This window comes from Salminus brasiliensis, chromosome 5 (genome assembly GCF_030463535.1).
Source record: "Salminus brasiliensis chromosome 5, fSalBra1.hap2, whole genome shotgun sequence".
Taxonomy (NCBI): Eukaryota; Metazoa; Chordata; class Actinopteri; order Characiformes; family Bryconidae; genus Salminus; species Salminus brasiliensis.
The window spans coordinates 14,739,289-14,759,521 of NC_132882.1; the positions used below are offsets into that span (position 1 = coordinate 14,739,289).

General features: G+C 38.4%; 2 protein-coding genes across 3 annotated transcripts; both read left to right on the forward strand.

Annotated features, from left to right (window-relative positions):
• Window positions 1–713: 713 nt before the first annotated feature.
• ctsk (cathepsin K) lies at window positions 714–6,727 on the forward strand. Its single transcript, XM_072679536.1, has 8 exons — window positions 714–840; window positions 1,268–1,397; window positions 3,881–4,003; window positions 4,830–4,979; window positions 5,195–5,413; window positions 5,752–5,917; window positions 6,005–6,113; window positions 6,221–6,727. The coding sequence occupies exons 2-8, from the start codon at window positions 1,269–1,271 to the stop codon at window positions 6,318–6,320; spliced, it is 996 nt and encodes a 331-aa protein (XP_072535637.1). The 5' UTR covers window positions 714–840; window position 1,268; the 3' UTR covers window positions 6,321–6,727.
• A 7,493-nt stretch (window positions 6,728–14,220) lies between these two features.
• ctss2.1 (cathepsin S, ortholog2, tandem duplicate 1) lies at window positions 14,221–18,742 on the forward strand. 2 transcript variants are annotated; one of them, XM_072679538.1, is made up of 8 exons: window positions 14,221–14,328; window positions 15,180–15,308; window positions 15,970–16,092; window positions 16,206–16,355; window positions 17,409–17,633; window positions 17,804–17,969; window positions 18,211–18,313; window positions 18,467–18,742. In XM_072679538.1, the coding sequence occupies exons 2-8, from the start codon at window positions 15,189–15,191 to the stop codon at window positions 18,564–18,566; spliced, it is 987 nt and encodes a 328-aa protein (XP_072535639.1). In that variant the 5' UTR covers window positions 14,221–14,328; window positions 15,180–15,188; the 3' UTR covers window positions 18,567–18,742. The 2 variants fall into 2 exon arrangements, with proteins under 2 accessions (XP_072535639.1, XP_072535640.1); XM_072679539.1 differs by having other exon boundaries at window positions 14,276–14,328; window positions 15,183–15,308.
• Window positions 18,743–20,233: the final 1,491 nt, after the last annotated feature.

The window sequence follows — 20,233 nt, forward strand, 5'->3', positions numbered from 1 at the left end:
TTTTGCATTTGCCAGGGTCTGCTCTGACCCACTATTTTCATCCCATCTCCCTGGCCTCTAAATGGGAGAGCTGGTCAACCACCCACAGGAAGGAGTATAATGGCCTGGTAACTGATTCTATATTATACAGTGCATTAGTCATATACAATCTATCCACAATTTGTCAATTTGATTCTGGAAATAATAAATGTCCCCTCTCCATTTTCATGGGTTACAATAGTGGTGAAAGAAAGGTCTTCCATGTATGGATGATCAAAACACTAATTTATACATCACAGTATACATTTATTCAGTAGTCAACACACTGTAAAAAGTGGAACAAGTCACAAGTACATCTGAAGAGTGGTTTTAAGGCTGATTTGACTGATTTTACTTCACTGGTGTAAAACAGTACTTTGCTCATCTGAGCCACAGTTTTTCTTTAACTAGTTCCTGTAATGATCAGAAGACGTTCTTTTTAACATGACACCAAATTATTCAACAACAATGAGCAAATATGAGCAAAAAGTATATAGAGCTCATGAAAGCGTTTTAACTTTGATATTACTGTAAAATGATTGTATTATTGTAAGCTATAGGCTTACAGCTAGACCTCGCTCTGTCCTGCTGTATCGTTCCTGTAACTCGACACCTGACATCATTGCTGTGGGGCTGGACCATCTAAAAGATTCCAGACGAAAGCCCGTCTCTAAAGCAGCCTTCCCCCTTTTTTTCTAAACGGAGCACTTCCTCAAATTGCTAATATATAAAGCAGTGCTGAGTTGACCCAGTTTCAAACCGAGATCGGAGCGTTTCTGCACAGGACCCGTCTTCTGCTGCTTTCCCCAACCGCTCTTTAAGGTAGGCCAAGATCCCATCGCGAAATCGTCTTTCGTTTTGCGGACTCTCGGGACACTGTGCTGAGAGTCGCACGTTATAAGCTTTGATGATGAAAAGTTGGTGTTGCACTGCAGTGTGTTTATGTGTTCTGTATTTCAGGGTTTCATTTTAGTTAATTAATTCTGCATGTGTCCCTTCGACTTTGCCCCCTTTATGTCCTGCTTTCACTTTGTGTTTGCTGTAACTGAGAAGTGTTTAACCCAGGCAGAAGTGTAAAGGGTCCTTTCTGGCCTAAAGAACACACACTATAAAGGATAACCTGTTGCTTTATGCTGAAATGTAATGTTTGAAGGTTTTTTATGTGTTGGCCATGCAGGTGTGGATAATACATACCTGAAGTCCCAGGTCTTGCTGTGACTGTGACTGGTCCTGTGACTTTTACTTTCAGAATGTATCTGTGTGGGGGAGTGCTGGTGCTGTTGCTGGGGTCTGCAGTGACTCTCGCTTTTGATCCCATCTCTCTGGACTCCGAATGGGAGAGCTGGAAAGCCACTCACAGGAGGGAGTACAATGGCCTGGTAAACAATTCTATATTATACAGCATATCTAATCTAATCTTCTAATCATTCTGAAAATTATATTGGTCTCAACTGCAAAAGTAGTAGTAGTGGTAAAAAAATAAAAAAACATTAGACATATGCACCATTTATAGTGTATTATACAGTGTGTAACAGGGCAGTAGTTGCATGAGATTTTTGAGATTTGAGTGGGTGTAAAATATTTATTTAGTTTAGCTTTTGTTTGCATTATTCCATTCCAAATAGTAGCATATATAGCGGATAGTTATATTGGCACCAACTGATGTAATGTAGGTTGTACTGACAGTCTAGTTGTACTCTGTGCAAAGTTGCATTTCCTGATACATTTTATTTAACATAAGTAATAGTTCATTTGCTTGTTACCAAGCCAAGCCATTTATTTACAGTGTAATACAAAAGGAAGTGGTTTTAAGTATGTTCCTGCACCATTTCCAAACTTCTAAATTCAACAGCCTATCAGTACTCATAGGTATCATCCATTGCCTAGTTTATTTAATGAATACATCATTAAGTTAAATCAGGTGTGCTGCTGGTTTAATAAAAAAAATATATATTAAAACAACATTATATGGGCATGACATTCCATTCTAAATCCATAGGCATCAATGTGAAGTTTGCCCCTGTTTGCAGCTCAAATCGCAGGTTTGGAACTATTAAGTCAACTGTTAGGCACTATGCTCCTCAGCAATTGGTGATCTCGCTCTGTAACGTTATGTGGCACTTGTGGCTGAGTTTCTGTGGTTCCTAAGCGCTTCCACTTTCCAGTACCACTTACAGTTGATCATGGAATATCTAGGAGAGAAGTGATTTCACCAACTGGTTTGTTTTAATGGTGGCATCCTATTACAGTACCACGCTGGAATTCAGTGAGCTTTTTTGAAAAACCCATTCTTTCACTAATGTTTGTGGAGGCTGCATGGCTAGGTGCTTGATTTTACATGGCAAAGGGACTGAATGAAAAACCTGAATTCAATGATTAAGATGTGTGTCAATACTTTTGTCCATATAGGCTATAGGCATTAAAATGTAGTCAGGAGGTAAAACATCATTTTCTTCTAACTAGCTCACAAGACAGCTTTTACAAAACAGGGAAGATTTTCTACTTTTTACTGCATTCATGTGGATTTCTATTTCTTTTAATGATAAATGGTGTGTTTACATGGAAATAAAACACCCCAGATAAATTACTTTTAAATAGCTTGAGGCTTTTGCACAGTACAGCACAGTCTCTTAGCATCGTATAGCTTACATCCATTTGTGATTCTGGCGGATATTCACTGTTACTGACATTATTATGCACCTTTGATTTATTATTGTTTATTAAAGCACAGTCAGATAGTTTATAAAATGTACCAGTTAGTCAGTGGAAAATGTCTACTTTTATTTAGGATGAAAGGCTTTTTCATAAACATAAGCAGATCCTTTTAAGACTGTTATTGGATTTTTGCTTTTTTATTCAAAATTCAGTTTTATTAGTAAGAAATCATTAGTATTTATTATTGGTAATACAAAAAAATGATGCTGGTGTGTATCCTGCTTAAACAGACACGTTACTTGATTTCCCATCCATTCAACATTGGTGGTAAAGAAATAAGGTATTTCACTAAATGTAAAAGGTAATTTTTTTCACATGCTGAGGTAATGACAGTTGTAAAGCCTTTTAAAAAACCCTCCCTAAGCACAATTCACCATTTGGACATAGGTTGCAGAATCTGAGTCTTCATTTCAGTGTGTTAGCCTTTTGCTGGCCATTGACCATTTCATACAAATGGTGTCACTGTGTAAACATGGTATCTTTTCAAACAAGGCCTCATGTGTACTCCTTTATGATTACAAAGACCTAGTGTTTCATGCTCCTGTGCTCATCTGTGATTACATTTAACCAAATGAAAACTATTACATTTTAAAATATGCCAAATGATGGCCAAATAAGCTTGTCCAGACTAACTGTAAACTTGCATTTTGCAGTTGCTGTGAAAATAAGATCTTACTCAATCTTACTAATATTGTTAATGCCTATGAAGACCTCCACCATTGCTGAAAATGCTCCTGATGATTTTATAGTTTTGTGTGCTGTCTTGGGATTGTGAATGACCTGTAATGCAATGTGCTCATATTGTATGTAAACATTACTGAAAACTAAATGCTTCTGAAGTTTGGAATAGCTTTCGCTATGTGTTCTCTAAAACCCCCCAAAAATGGGTCTATGAATGGTCTATTCATGTCTATAGGAAACATTAAGTTAGCTGCAGTGTCAGCATTCCTTCGCATGGTGCTAGAATGGAAATGGCAGCAGTAAGCTGTCTGACACACTTGCAGCACCAGCACTGTTCTCACACTTAGAGGAAAAGCGCTTAAGTCTCTGAAGCCTACCTTTATATATATATATATATATATATATATATATATATATATGTGTGTGTGTGTGTGTGTGTGTGTGTGTGTGTGTGTGTACTTGGTAGGGTGAGGAGGGTATTCGCAGGGCTATCTGGGAGAAGAATACAAGACTGATTGAGGCCCATAATCAGGAGTATGAGCTGGGCATTCACTCATATGAGCTCGGCATGAACCACCTCGGAGACATGGTAAGTAACATTCTCAACAAAGCAGGCTTACCAGTTCTAAGGTAAACAGACTTCTAAAATGCCTGCTAGCGTAGAAGCCCGTTTTTAAAAATAGAGCTGCAGAAACAATACAAGTATAAAAGACAGTCTACTACTACAAATGTGAGAACATATCACAAGTATAAGAGCTGTACTTCACTTCAACACACAACACAGCCAAAACTTTCGGTGTACCCAAGGCTTCACTGTTTCCAGAATGACACTGTTCTCTTTTTGTGCGACAATCAGGAAGTGAAAATATGTTTTTTCTGTGGTTTTGATTTGAGCTGCCCTGACTCCTATTCTCAGATCAGTCTATCACATTCTGTCATTTGTCAACTCAGGAGTTTCATAGAGCCAATTTCCCATCATTGCATTCATTCCAAGATCACAGATAACTTCATAAGTTCATAAGTCAGTTTATTTACTGATGTTGTCTGTATGTACACTGTCATTGTTGACTTTTGGAAGTGAATTACATTGCAAATTAAAATAAATTCCAAAGTACAACATGTGTACACATTATAGACTATGTACATTACACATTACACAATGAAGAAAAGAAATAGTAGACTATCCTTAGAAATCCTTATACACAGCTAAAAATGTATGAGACGGCAATACCAAAGGCATCAAAATTAACTGCCTTCCGGAAATAATGTACATGCCTTAGGTGAATGAGAGGATTAGACAGTACAGTTAAATGTAAATGGCAGTTACCTATAAGTGTTTAGTTTTAAGTGTAGGTTTACATTTTGTATATCTGTATACTGAACAAAGTCTTCAATCCTCTGTTTCTCCCTGGCAGACAATTGAAGAGGTGTCTGAGAAGCTGATGGGCCTACAGATGCCAATGGAGAGTGATCCCATGAACACCTATGTTCCTAATGAACACGAGAAACTGCCAAAATCTATTGATTACCGCAAACTTGGCTATGTTACTCCTGTCAGAAACCAGGTGAGGATTCACGATACAAAGTGAAGAGTTTAAATAGCTTTTATTTTTTAAAGGCATGAATAGGGGAGTGAGCATGAACACTGTATCTGGTGATTTTTTTAAAATCCACAATGTTCCAGCATTTACCAGCTAAATGTCCCTTTTTAACTAAACATGTCAAGTATGCAAATAATACATCTGTGGCTTTAGAGGCTCTGTTTATGTCTCTATCAAAGGGCTCATGTGGCTCCTGTTGGGCCTTCAGCTCAGTTGGTGCTTTGGAGGGGCAGCTGATGAAGACTACAGGCCAGCTGTTGCAGCTTAGCCCTCAGAACCTGGTGGACTGTGTGACTGAGAATGACGGATGTGGTGGCGGATACATGACCAACGCCTTTAACTACGTCAAGAACAACCAAGGCATTGATTCTGAGGATGCCTATCCATATGTTGGACAGGTAAGCCTCTTAACTGCATGTTAGCAGTTCCCAGCCCTGGTCCTGGAACACCTACTGTCCTGCAAATTCTTTATGCCCCAGAACACCTTATATTTGTAAGACATGGTGTACTCCAGGGCCAGGGTTGGGAACATATTGTTTAGACAACAGTACATCCTTTGTTGGGTGAAGCAATCAACTGCTTATTTGACTAAATGTTATTTTCTGCCATGATAATGATGATGCAAGTTCTGACAATACAAACCATTGGGCTTTATCTGGGTTTGGGATTAGATAATAAATGCAGCTGTTCTCTGTTGGTACATTTTTCACATCCTACATATTACTGCCCCCTGCAGGATCAGCAGTGTGCTTACAATAAATCTGGGAAGGCAGCAGATTGCCGGGGGTATAAGGAAGTACAAAAAGGCAGTGAGAGGGCACTGACATCTGCTGTGGCTAAAGTTGGTCCAGTGTCTGTGGGCATTGACGCCATGCAGTCCACCTTCCAGTTTTACAAGCATGGTGAGTGGCAAGACCAAAGCTCAGTAATCCTGCCCCAAGATCTGTAGAGACATAGAGTGTTCAGCTTTCTGTACTTCCATTTTGCAGGTGTGTATTACGACCCCAACTGCGACAAGGAAAACATCAACCATGCTGTGCTGGCAGTAGGATATGGTGTCACACCTAAGGGCAAAAAGTACTGGATTGTCAAAAACAGGTGAGTTGTTAATGATAGGTGCTAAAACAGAGATTTATTTTTACAGTTTATTTTAACTGTGTTGTGTATGTAATATCCCTTTCATCTCTCATTTTCTTCTATTAAAGCTGGGGTGAGGAATGGGGAAAGAAGGGCTTCGTCTTGATGGCCCGCAACCGTAACAACGCCTGTGGTATTGCCAACCTTGCAAGTTTCCCAATTATGTAACAGTTTACAATCCTACCTGATGAATGCCAAAAAAGGAACCTGGGACCAATAATCAAATGACACTAAGCAATCACAAAAGGGACTGGATTGCTTAACTCGCCTCAATGCACTGTTGTTTTGTGTGCCTAAGAAAACATTCAGTTAAAATAATTGTTAAATTGTCTGTTCCATTACTAAATACTAACTTCAGTTTAGTTATGTCTGATAGGGGGTGTTCCTGTAAAGAGTTAGGAGTCAGATGCTTTGTGCAATATGTTACATTTGACAGATAGTTTTACTTTTGGTAAACTTTTCTGTAAGAAAATGCATTCCTCTGGTAGGAATTTATTGTTCTGTCATGATGTTTTGTTATGCACTGTTTAACAAAGGGAATTTTTGACAAAAATTAAATAAAGTTTCTGAATACATGTTTGTCTTGATGTGTTGATGTATTACTTGATCTGTGCACCAATGCTAAAAATTTATAAACCAACATTATTACTGTAAGAAACTCTTTTTCTAATTTACCAAGATATGTAATGTTTTTGGGGGCAGTTTTTAAAAAAGCACACAACAAGTTATATAAGAACTGTAGTTTTTGCTGCCAAGCTGGTCAGAGCTGGAGCCCGTCAGACACTGCTTACCATGCGATCCAGGTTGGTTTTGCATGCATGGTAGTAGTTTGTAATTGTAGATAACATGTTGTAGAATGAGAATTTACATAAATAATAATCTTAATAAAACTACAGGAATTTACATTTTATAAGGCTAAATGTAGTGGCTTTGCCTAGATACCACTGTGAATATTTGTGAAGGAAATGGGGAAATGTTGATTGACATTTAGATAGATAGATAGGTAGGTAGATAGATAGATAGATAGATAGATAGATAGGTAGATAGATAGGTAGGTAGGTAGATAGAGAGATAGATAGATAGATAGATAGATAGATAGATAGATAGATAGGTAGATAGATAGGTAGATAGATAGATAGGTAGATAGATAGATAGATAGACAGACAGACAGACAGACAGACAGGCAGACAGACAGACAGACAGACAGACAGATAGATAGATAGATAGATTGCAATGTAGATAGATTGCACCTTCAGGATAATTGTGTCTGGCCCTGCTAACACACACTGATGAACTGACCAGGCCAGTTGGTTTTTTATGTGTTTATTTGTTGAGGATCTTTTGGAGAACACAAACTAACCTGTAACCTGAACTACAATTATTAATTAATATTCTCAAGGGTTAATTATCAACCAATAAGCCATCAACTAGACAAAAAAAGTGATTTTATCTTTTTAACATAAATATTAAATAACCTCACACCCCAAATCTGTTTTAGTTTGGTTTGTGGGTTGTAATTTGTTCCTATCAGTAAATCTTAAAAGTTGAAAGAAATTATAGTATTTTGGATTAAAGATAAAAAATAAAAGTTTTTAGATAGAAATAATAATTCCTATGATGGATGGACTTTTTGACCATGTAAATTTTCTGCATACTTTGTTCCCTCCTTTCACCTTGTTCCTCAGTGGTCAGGAACCCACAGGACCACCACAGAGAAGGTGTCCAGACCATTGGCATGAACAGGATGAAAGGAGGCTAGATGGGCTACAGTTTGTAATTATAGAATTACATAGTCCTCATATATGGCAAGTAGAGCTGGGAAATAAACACTGAGTGTAGAAACAAGGAGGTGGTTTTAATGAAGTAGCCGGTCACCTTATATACACCCTCCAAAGTAAAACATTGCAGCTTATAAATTCAAAAAGACATTTGTGAGCCAGTATAGTCTCTACAGCCTGGGTTGTCATTTCTATTTCTGGTCCACACCTCACCTAGTTTTTGCAACCCATTTTTTTCTTATCCTTGGCGTGACATCACAGCCCATTGTCAGCACTGCATGATTGATGTTTTCTTGTCAGTATTGGGATCTTAATACACAATTGGGAAAGCTAAGCACTCTTGAGTGTAAAGTGAAGCAAAGCAAAGCAAACAGCATGCTTAGAAAATGGTCCACATTCATATATATACCCTCGACACTCTTTAGCCTTCTTGGACTGTAACGCTTTATGTCCAGCAGGGGGCGGTGTTTAAAACATCTAATTTATTAGCAGAATACGTGACATATCAAAAAGAAGATTTGGCAGCTGGATCTAATATCTAACGTCCAACATATTCGTCTAAAATCTTTAAGCTTTAACTGGGAAAATACAGTCAAAATCATAACCTTGTATATTTAAGTCCAATAGTCCTAAAGAATAGATGTTTAAAAATGTGACAGTGGAATAAAAGCAGTTAGTCATGGACTGGGAAACAAAAAAGGGCTACTGAACATTAATATACAAAGTCATTGCCTCTGCTCTCCCTGATGTAACTAAAATATTGGTTCTGTATCTGCCATCATCATTATTCTCAATCATACAGTGCACCAGGTGAAGGCTGAGCTCCTCCAGCTGACCTGTGGTTCTCTGTCCTCCAAAGCACCCCAAAAATTAAACAACCAAAACCAGAACAACAGAACATTCTCTCTAGTTATCATAAAGTGTATTTTCTGTGCTGTGTGCTAATTGCTGGGTGTATGCACTGTTGTGCATCTGCAGTCTATGGAGTCCTGTAGTCCAGGTGCTTCTTTTGTGTTTTGCATCAAGGACAAATTTGATCCATTATAAGTTATACTGATGAGTGACAATAAGGACCACTTAACTTGACATGACTTGTCACTTAAAGCAGTTCAAGTATTAATAAGAAGATATGGCATTAGATCTCATCTCTTTGAAATTCATCTATATTAAGAAGGCTTCCAAAAGTGCCTTTTTGCCAGTAGACAGTTTTTAGTGCTGGCGTACATCAGCTGATTTCATTCTTTCATTATTGTGGACTTAAGAAGAAATGAGGAAGTTACAGTCAGAAAACAAGCTCTTGCAGCGAGACAAAAACTGCAGAGCAGTTGCGAGATGCCCTTTGGCACTACTTGTGCTTTTTCCATTAGGTGCTCAAAACCCGTTCATCAAAAAACAAATTCATGCCTGCTTCAATAGCCACTCCATACTCCATAGTTTAATTATATTTCCTTTAAAGAAGTTTTAATATTTGCCTTGTTGGCTATTTACATGCATAAATCTGTCGGAATAAATTTCTCTTGTAACACTCTGTAAGTTGTGTAAGCACACAAGGTACACAAGGTAGTTTATCACAGTGACATTTCATTGGCTTGAAGTTTTCGTGATTTTCAGAAACCTTTCTTCCTTCATGCCAAGAATACATTTAGATGAAACACATGCTTTTGACATTTTTATTTCATTGATACTGTTCCTCACAGTAACTGGTAGGTGGTTTTGGTAATATGTTTAATTAAAAATGGCTTATTGTTTAAATAAAATCTTTAAGTTTAACAAAAAAAAAAAAAAAAAAAAGTTTATCATCTCATCATCTGCTTCAGTCCACTGATACTCACATAATCCTCTCCCTGAGCTTGGCTGCCACCCATCTCATAAACTAAGCAAAAGTGGAAGAGTTTTTGGGACATTCTTAGTGAGACTCTTATAGAAACTATTAGCTCATACTGTATCTTTTGTACACGTTTTGCGAGTTGTCACAGACCTCCTAAATGTAAAAGTTTTAAAAGGCTAATGATGATTGTGAAACCATACAATATAAACAGATCAGCCATAACCTTAGCACCACCTGTCCAATATTGTGTAGCTCTCCCTTGTGTCAGCATGACAGAGCTGACAATTTGACTCCACAAGACCTTTAAGTTCTGTTAATTCAGAGATGGGGCCTCCATGGATTGTATTAATGAGCCTTAGATGCCCATGACCCTGACCATGACCCACTGGTTCTCCTTTCTTGAACCACTTTTGGTAGTTACTGATCGCTGCATACCAGAAAACCCCAACAACCCCAACCTGCCTGATGTTTTGGAGATGTTCTGACCCAGTCGTCTAGCCATCATAATCTGGCTCTTGTCAAAGTGGCTCAGATCTTTATGCTTGCCTATTTTTCCTGCTTTTAACACATCATCTTCAAAACTGACTGTTCACTCGCTGTCTTATACATCCCACCCCTTGACAAATGCCACTGCAGATGAAGAGTATCATTGTTATTCATATCACTTAATGTTATGGCTGATTGGTGTGATTAGCTATCTATATGTGCAATGAACTCTACTGTACATCTGCTGGAACATCAGTGGCCCACAATACATTGTCACTGACAGAATAACATATGATTAGCATGTGATCCACAATTCTGCTTACAAATAATGTGGTGATGACCTCACAGCAGTCTGGCTCACACAGAGTTACAAGATATTTCGAAACCCAGTGTTTAGTGCTGTGTATGTCATAAGTTACCTACCACAGTACATATATGGGCCCCATTTTAATTTTTTAGAAATTGCACACAAAGCAGTGCCTGTCTTGCTCAACACTCTCCAAAGTGAAAGGAAGCAGAGCTGTGTGACTGATACTATTTCACTAGCTAATGTCCTATGTAGCTCATGTCACTATTGTTTTGTTTGCTTTTCTGTAAAGTGGTGGTTCTAAAGAGAATAAGACACTTTATGTAACTGAAGACAGGACCGTGCTGACCATAAATGCGTCCACACGTACAGAAAAATCCCTCTTAATTACTTTGGCATATTGTCATCTTTATTTTCACATTCACATATTAAAAATAACTCACTGTGCTTAATATTTTTAACACATCTGTTTTGAAAGTGCTGTAAACTTTTACTTTTTAATTTTTCTTTAAATCAGTCACCTCAAATAAATCACATTGTGAACCATTATGCACGGCATAGTGCTTACACTGCAACATGAACCGATGACGAGAACTAGTTCTGCTGGAACAAGCGAAGACAGCCTGTTCTAAAACGTGACCACTTTCATGCTGAGTCACTGGTCACGAGTGTTGTTTGTTTCTAAATGAAGTGTGTTCCTATATACTGATGTATTAAGCTAGTGTTTAATCAGCTCTACAACATACAAATATATGTATTTAAAATATTGACATACTAAAGTAGTGTTTAATTTACTTACGGCACGAAGAAAACTCTTCTAAGTTTGGCCTCGATTAAGGGTGTGATATCAGAATGCACTGGTTCCTCTTTCTCCTCGTACATGCAATACCTGTATTCATATCTTGAATTTGGAGGCCTCTGGTCATAATGACCACCTGATTTGTATTACCCACATAGACATGCATAATCATAGTTTGCAAAAGAATTTTATTGTAGTCAAATGCAGCTAGCAGCCTGAATGCACATGATTTTAAGTGTGCATTTTAATACAAAAGGGATAATAAAGGACAGAACAATATCCAGCATTCAGTGAGGGAGTCCTTCTGTATATACGCAGGTGCCTTTAGAGTTAAGTGGCTTGAAGATTTATGATTTATGCAAGCTTAAGAGTGAACGCAGGCATAATAAATGCATTTAAGATATGCCTATTAATTGTACGTTTGGCAGATTGATAACCCTGTGTGGAAAAGTAGTTATGACTTTTTTTAATATCGTATTAGATCACATTGTCCTCTTGCTACAGAAGAAAGAAATACGGCTTGACTACATTCTATGAGCCATTAAAGGAGCATTAGGTAAGACTACTATATTTAATCCTCATTTAATGATTGTTATATAAATCTTCATGAATCTTTTTTCACAACATTTCACTAGAGCCAACATGCCTTGCCTCGTTATTTCCAGTTTTTCAGCTCTAACAGCCTCACAAGGGTCCAGGATGCATCTCATTCAGGTCTAAACATAAACATATTCCAATTCTGCCTAGAGGGAGATTTTACTCATTGCTGATAATGAAGTGATTGTCACAAGAAATGGTAAATATTGTTATCTTTATTTTCACTTTAAGACAGCCTTTTTTTTTCAGATAAACTCAGGAAAGACCAAAGAACTGGTGGTGGATTTCTGCAGGTGCAGACACCCCCCTCCATCGGTGAACATCCAAGGTATGGACATCGAGTGTGGACTCTTATAAATACCTGGGTGTTCATCTGAACAACAAACTAGACTGGTCAGTCAACACTGCTGCTCTCTACAAGAAAGGCCAGAGCAGACTCTACCTACTGAGGAGACTGAGGTTCTTTGGAGTGAAGGGAGCACTCCTGTGGACTTTCTTCGACACAGTGGTGTCTTTTTATGGAGTGGTCTGCTGAGGCAGCAGCATCTTGACGGCAGACAAGAAGAGACTGAACAAACTCATAAAGTGGCCCGGCTCTGTCCTGGGGTGCTTCTTAGACCCAGTGCAGGTGGTGGGAGACAGGAGGATGACAGTCACGCTGGCATCCATGCTGAAGAACAGCTCCCACCCCATGCATGAGACTTTGTCAGCACTGGGCAGCTCCTTTAGTGACAGGCTGCTTTACACCCAAGTGTGTGAAGGAGCGATATCGCAGGTCCTTCCTTCCTGCTGCCGTCAGACTCCACAACCAGCACTGCACCCAATGGACCTCATAAACACACACTTAAACTACACACACATGTTTAGGGAACAGAGGTCCCTCAATGTAAAAATACTATGTGCACTACACCCCCCCCCCCACACACACACGTGCAATTAAGAGTAATTTGCAATTATCTGTAAAAAAATTTAGTTTTTGCTTTTTTACTTCTTATTTATATTGTGTATATAGTGTAATTTATTTATCTACATTTTTGGAACTGAGTGTCTTGCCATCCCTTTCTGCTGTGACACTGAGAATTTCCCCACTGTGGGACTAATAAAGGATTATCTTATCTTATCTTATCTTATCTTATCTTATCTTAAGCCACACTTGATAGTCATCAACGCCAGTGGGTGGTGGTATCAGCCTGACATCAGCAATCCAAATTCTGAATTGTATACTGGAGGACAATGAATGAATAAATCCAATCTGATCTTGTAACAAAAATAGTTGGAAATTAAACACTCACACTGTTTCTTTCCTGTGGAGTGTTGAGCGAGATGAGAGCCTTATACGTAAACATGTCTTTAAGTGAAAGGCTGAAATGAAAACAGCTCATAATGGGTTTTTAAAATAACTTATTTCTAATCTTACCTCATTTCTACCAAATTTGGAAAGCCAAACACCCAACCCCTATCCTCTGACACACATGAAGCCACTAGGAGTGATGTGGGGAGGAAGTGCCATTAACCCATCCCTGAGAGATCAGGTCCAATTGTACTCTTGGATGCCAAGCTGATGGCAAGTGGCATGACCTGGGATTTAAACCAGCAACCCTTGGATCATGGTGATGATGCCTTAGTCCACTGGGCTACTCGGAGCCCCCAAATTAAATTGGTATCGGTTTCTGCTGAAAAAGTAGTATAATCTTTAAACACTTGCACATGTTCATCTGTCTCATCTTTAAATGTGATTAAAACTAATTTTAGGAATCAGAAATGATCTAAATGCCATCCAGTCCTAATATCACATGGGATGGGTGGATCAATACTAAGGTATCATTAGGACTTTTATTCCACTGAACAGTTGCTTTATGTGGCAGTTTATTTTAAATAATACAAAATGATCTGATTTTACTGGTTTTCAGAAATAAAACATTGAACAATCCATTTTATACATGCATGAGAAGGCTATTGAAAGTACTGGTATCATCATTGGGATTTTAGCATCGGTTTACCCTGAACTGAAACAGCGGTGAAAACTACATCACACGCCCCTAATGAAGTGATGGTGCATGCCATTGTTTGTAGTAAGTGACTACTTCCGTGAGGCTAATACGAGTTTTAAGCCCACTAGAACTTGAAACCTGTAAACCTGTTAAAGTCATTCAAATACGTGGAATTGATTTAATCACGCCAACCCTTTATTTGATTAATCGCTACGGAAAATGTGGATTTATAATGTCGTTCGTGTCACAAGGGGAAAAAAACAGGAAAACACCATAACGGGCTGTCATTGACACGTGACATCACACTTTAAAACCGAGGTCGAGATTCAGTGTTAAGCCTTCACCTCAGCCAGCAGGGTCGGTTCCTCTCGTCTGGGTCATATCACACAGGTGAGCGATATTCGCATATTACATCAGAAGTAAATGTTTTCTCGTTTTGAGACGTTATAAATGTTCTATTAATAAAAAGGAAATTCGCTACTTAAATGTTTTACTTTCGGTTTTATTGTGAGGCATTTGTGCCCAGTTGTGCCCAGTCGTCTTCTCCCATATAACCGAGTCTCAAGGAACTAGCTAGCTCATCTGCCCTGTGTGAAAAGGGTCTTGGTGTATGACCATGAACTGAACGTGTTGAATACTGAATGTGTCTTAGTTTATGTGGAGGGAAAGAAAAGGAAGAACACGTAACGGGCTGTAAAGGAGGTTGGTCGAGTTGGCTACTTTGTACGAGTTGCTTAGTAATTCAGTTATCTAAAGGTCAGCTGTCTGTTCTACGATGTTTAGTCAGCTGCTCGTTTCCGTTGGTTGCTCTTTTATTTCCTCTATTTAACTAAATGTCAGCTATGTGTCGTGGTGGGCTTTTCTTTGTCTACATGTGTCTTAAACCTATTTCGCTTTCAGGTGTGGCTGAATTAGTTATTTAGGGATCACCCCTGAGTTTGTCCATTTGGTTTTGTCTGGATCACTACACTCTTCTCCGCATTCGTTCAGTAAAATGTATTTAGTTCTTGGTCTCATGACACCAAGAACTTTTTGCGCAAGTGATCTCCTTACCAACTTGATAACTTCCTCATTCTCTTCCCTATGCAATATTTTTTTTTTTTTTTTTTTTTTTTTTTTTTTTTTCCCCCCACTCACCAGTTGCTGTTTAGAGAATTGTATGGGGAAATTGAATTTGAGTTAAACTGTTGAATGATTCATTTTCTTGGTTAACCAAGTAATTCTGTTCTCACTTTTTATAGCAGGTAAAGATGCTGAGAGGTTTGCTTTTCACATTGCTGTGTGGTGCAGCAGTGGCTCTCACTGACCCAAACCTAGACCTGCACTGGCAGTTGTGGAAAAAGAAGCATGGCAAGACTTACTACAGTGAGGTGAGGGCTGACTTCTAGTTTTTTGTTTGATAAAGAAAATGAGCACACTTTTAGGCTCTTGTGAAATGATTGCTCTCAGACCTTTTTTTTTTTTTTTTTTTTTTTTTTTTTTTTTTTTTTTTTTTTTAAATGAGCCTTTGTTTTAGGAAATAATTTATGAGCAGAATGGTAAACATTATTTCAGCTACAGCTAACTGCACATGATAAAATGGCAATGTTTTGTAACGGCAATTTTACATGGATGTCAAATTCTGTCCTGTATGTGGAGGCCCAACAAGCAAAACTGGTTTGGTTCCCTCCACAAATGGCTTTGTGTGGCTATAGGTTTTCGTTACAACTAAGCATTAGCAACTTTCATTTTAGTTGACCAATCTTTGGAGCCTGAGCCCAACTCAGTAAGCAAGTGGAATCTGGACTGTTTCTGGGCAAATGAAGGGAAAACCTCTAGCCATGTTGGCCCTTTGCAGTTCTTAAGCTTAAGGCAGTCTTTATTTGGATTATGTTTCTATGAGGCGCTATTTGCCAAAAGAGTCTGACTTTGTACTCCATGGGACTTTCCCTGGTTTAGTTAAAAACAACTATTCAAAACTGGTTCACTGGTTATTTTGTTTTATGGTATTGGCAATCTCAGTTTTAGTGGCTTGTAAACGTATGCTGACAGGTTGAGGACCTGGGTCGGAGAGAGATTTGGGAGAGAAACTTGCGGCTGATCAGCCTGCACAACCTTGAGGCCTCCATGGACATTCACACCTATGACTTGAGCATGAACCATATGGGAGACCTGGTAAGATTTCTGTTCATCAATAATGGCAACATTTTCTTTTCTGAACATAAAATGCATTGTAACTGTCACACACTGTGGATAAATTTTTCACTGTTTGCATTCACTGGTGACAGACTAAAGAAGAGATCCTGCAAACGTTTGCTGGCACTCGTGTGCCTCCTCGTCTGAGAAAGCGGTCCTCATTTGTGGCCTCCACTGGGGTCCGAGTACCAGATTCAGTTGACTGGAGGGAGAAGGGTTATGTCACTGATGTGAAGCAACAGGTAATATTGTGCAGTGTACTGGTGTTGACTGTTCAGTGTGTATTAAAGTCTTTATGCTACTCTGGACTTCTTTAGGATCACTGTGTGTTTCCAACGTTTAATCTTAGAATTAGCAAGTTTATTTAAGCAAAGGTGGCCCTCTCCATGCAGTGATTTACCTTATTGGCATCCGTGCTGCCTGTAATCTGTATCTTTAGCTGGATGCTTGTTAATGTTTAGTGACAGCTAATGCGCGCCCCCCCCCATTTAATTCCAACCATGACAGTGAGGATTTTGGTGGTTGAGGCGCATGACTGAAGCCTGACTGTACTGGTTTCACTTCTTTTTTTTTTTTTTTTTTTTTTTTTTTTCTCCCCCTTGGTCAACTGTGAGGACTCTCCATAATTCCTGATTAAAATATGTACAGCAATGAAATGATAGCCATTGTTCAGTGACCACTCATAGAAGTATGAAAATGCAGTAAAGTCAAAGTAAAGTGGTGATGGGAGACCCATATTTCTGTACTTCAAAAAGTACAGGTTCATTTTACTCTAAGGATTGTTAAAGATTGATGTGCTAACATGTGGCAAATACACGCAGTGCAAGCACGCAGTTGCTTTGTGGTAGTATAGGCAAATGATGTATAACACTTATGGGGAGCTTATTAAAAAAAAAATAATAATAAAAAAAATATATATATATTTATATATTATTTATTTATTTTTATTTTTAGTAAATTGTATGAAGTAACTCACAATTGTATTTAAGTCTAACCTGATGCTTGGATTCAAGTCTTTTGAGATGGTTAGAAAATATGCCCCCATGTTTACCTGCGTTTTCTGTATGTGTAACTGTGTGCTTTAGTGTTCAAATAATGCTCTAACCTCAAACCCTTATTCACAAGCTAACAAGCTTGTCACAATATGGTATCGTTCAATGCAGTTAATGTTGTATGGGCACTCTACAGGTTATTGTCCATAGAAACCAAATGCAACATACTGCTTGTTAATTGTGTTAAATTTTCTTCCTGTTAACTCAATTTTTGAGTGATAATGTAGAGCTTTTTCTTGTCAGGGTGCATGTGGTTCGTGCTGGGCGTTTAGTGCTTCTGGTGCCTTGGAGGGTCAGCTGATGAAGACGACAGGACGACTGGTGTCTCTCAGCCCCCAGAACTTGGTGGACTGCTCCTCTAAGTATGGAAACAAGGGGTGCAATGGAGGCTTCATGTCTCAAGCCTTCCACTATGTCATAGACAATGGCGGTATAGATTCTGATGAGTCCTACCCATACACTGGAGTGGTGAGTTAACAGCCAGTAAAGAGTTATAGAGTTATATGCTGTGTTCTCTGCAATGCAACTGTGGTGATGGCTTTTTTTTTTTTGTGTGTGTTTAATTCCTTTTGTTTAACTCCTTGATTTTTTTTTTTTTTTTTTTTTTTTTTTTTTTTTTTTTTTTTCCTCCCCCCAAGCAAGGGCAGTGCAAATATAATCCAGCAAACCGTGCTGCCAACTGCACCAGTTACAGTTTTCTCCCTGAGGGTGATGAGGAGGCTCTGAAAAATGCTGTGGCCACCATCGGACCAATTTCTGTGGCTATTGATGCCACTCGACCGCAGTTCATACTGTACCGCAGTGGTAAGATTTGATTCTTGCACCACTTGTAAAAAAAAAAAAAAAAATATCTTGTTTATTACTCCTGATCACCAGAGGGCAGTGTGTTCAGTGGGTTTTTTTTTTTTTTATTGTTTGTCATGGCCAGGTTTTATTAGGGCTGCAACAAGGAATTGTGATGTAAAAATGTGACATCCCCATGGAGCTGAATATAACCTCTGCATGCTGTGTAGATTACTTGACTCTATCTGAATGTTTGCCGCAGGAGTCTACAATGACCCAACATGCACCCAGAAAGTGAATCACGGAGTGCTGGTTGTTGGATATGGTACACTAAACGGAGAGGACTACTGGCTAGTGAAAAACAGGTATGAGCTAATGTCTTGAAACTCCTGGGCAAAATACACATGATTTTCATCAGCAAGTCAGCTTTGGAGTGGGGCTAATTTTGTCTTAAGGATGGGCAGTGTACTGATTTGTACCGTATGTAATACCTGTTTGTATGGCTCTTACTTTGGCAGCTGGGGCACTAGCTTTGGAGATGGAGGATACATCCGCATGGCTCGCAATAAGGGCAATATGTGTGGCATTGCCAGTTATTGCTGCTATCCCATCATGTGATCAGTACATACTAATGGTTTTTTTTTTTTTTTTTTTTTTTTTTTTTTTTTTTTTTTTTTTAAACTTCTATTCCTTTATCAACCCTTATAAATATTTCCTTTATCATTTTATGTGTTTTAAGTCATATGTAGAAAAAAGTAAATATGAATAATTTTTACTAAATAAATACCTGATTTGATTTGTTCTGGTTGTGTTTATTACTAGTGCAGCTTTTCTCTCTTCCCACTTTCAAAAGTTTAAAAAGATGCCATAAATGATTCCACGCAATTTTACAAGTGACTTTTTTTTTTTATTATTATTATTATTCAGTGCAACATCACAACAAACAACTTCACATGAGGTATCAAAGGATTTTCAAAATTGGTACACAACATCCAGTTATGATTGACATGTAGACTGTCGTGATTCAAAGCCTTTGGTTGGTTAGCCACATTCATAGGTTAACATGAGGAGAGGATGGCACAATGACTGACAGCTGTCCAAACGTAAGACACAAACAGAATGAATGGTAATGGGCTTTAACGCTTTTTGCTACCTGTAACTTATGGGTTTTGGGGTTCACAAGACTAAACACTGTATTTTACCAGCTAAATTGGAGGCCCAAAAGTTCTGTCAACTTGATGCCTTTAAGTTGCAGGATCTGGCAATGTAACTATATATATAATTTTTTTTTTCCCCCATTCATAGGTTATTCTATTTTGACATTACAAAAATCAAGTGAAACTACTTGTATGTTTTAACACTGAGGCATTAACATTATTTTTGGCTGAAGAGCATAACTTAATTGTTGGAAGTCCTTTTTTTTTATTATTATTTTACTTCAACTGGCTACACTGCTTGTAGGGAAGAATAAGCAATCATAAGTACAGCAAGACCAGCCTCTCTTGCTTCGATTGTCCCATTTGGTCTCTGAACTCTGTATTTTCTCCATTTCCCTGTTTACACATACACACGCATGATCTAATACTCTTCTCCTGTAAGTAAGCTTTCTTGGTCTTGTAGGTAAAAGTGTGATTATTTTATTTTATTTTTTTTTTTTTTTTTTTTTCCCCAGTGGTTTACAGATTGATTCCAGCACATTTGGTTAGAAAAGATGAGACACAAACTCTCCCTGAATGCATGGGATCTTTGGTACAGTTACGTCTCGGCTACACCACACACAATTTGAGGTAGATGAATTCTTCATAGTAGGGAAAGGGTAGACTTGTTGCTTCAGTGGTGAAAAATGAAAACGTCTTTTCAGCAGTTCCAAGTAATTTACACATGTACAGCAGTAGTCTGAAAATAAGGGAGGAAAAAAAACACTGTCCCAGCATCTAATGACAATGCTTACATACATCCATACAGTTGTGTTCGCATATATGCGTGTAAAGACAGACAGTTGAGACACATTAACGATAGGGGTGTGTGTGTATAGGCTGTGCACACACACCCACACATGCCAAAGCTCAGAACATCCCTCAAACAGTCCTGTCCAGCCTTTCTCACACCTCAGCTGTGAGCCATTTCCTTCTTCAGTGCGAACAAAACCTTTAGCCACTAGGGGGTCCCACAGACTTACTGTGGAAGCATCTTTCAGTGCGAAGACTGTGTTGGCTCAGCAATGCCAAATGAGAACTTCATCTGCCATTTTATCTAGAGTAAGAGCTATGGTGTGTCTAAAGCAC

What these genes read in the sequence shown, in the direction of transcription:
- ctss2.1 (XM_072679538.1), top strand. Translation starts at nt 15,189, where the DNA reads ATGCTGAGAGGTTTGCTTTTCACATTGCTGTGTGGTGCAGCAGTGGCT. An exon ending in GCAAGACTTACTACAGTGAG is followed by an intron (nt 15,309 to 15,969) that starts GTGAGGGCTGAC and finishes GTATGCTGACAG; the next exon opens with GTTGAGGACCTGGGTCGGAG. An exon ending in TACTGGCTAGTGAAAAACAG is followed by an intron (nt 18,314 to 18,466) that starts GTATGAGCTAAT and finishes TTACTTTGGCAG; the next exon opens with CTGGGGCACTAGCTTTGGAG.
- ctsk (XM_072679536.1), top strand. Translation starts at nt 1,269, where the DNA reads ATGTATCTGTGTGGGGGAGTGCTGGTGCTGTTGCTGGGGTCTGCAGTG. An exon ending in TGAACCACCTCGGAGACATG is followed by an intron (nt 4,004 to 4,829) that starts GTAAGTAACATT and finishes TCTCCCTGGCAG; the next exon opens with ACAATTGAAGAGGTGTCTGA. An exon ending in CTTCCAGTTTTACAAGCATG is followed by an intron (nt 5,918 to 6,004) that starts GTGAGTGGCAAG and finishes TCCATTTTGCAG; the next exon opens with GTGTGTATTACGACCCCAAC.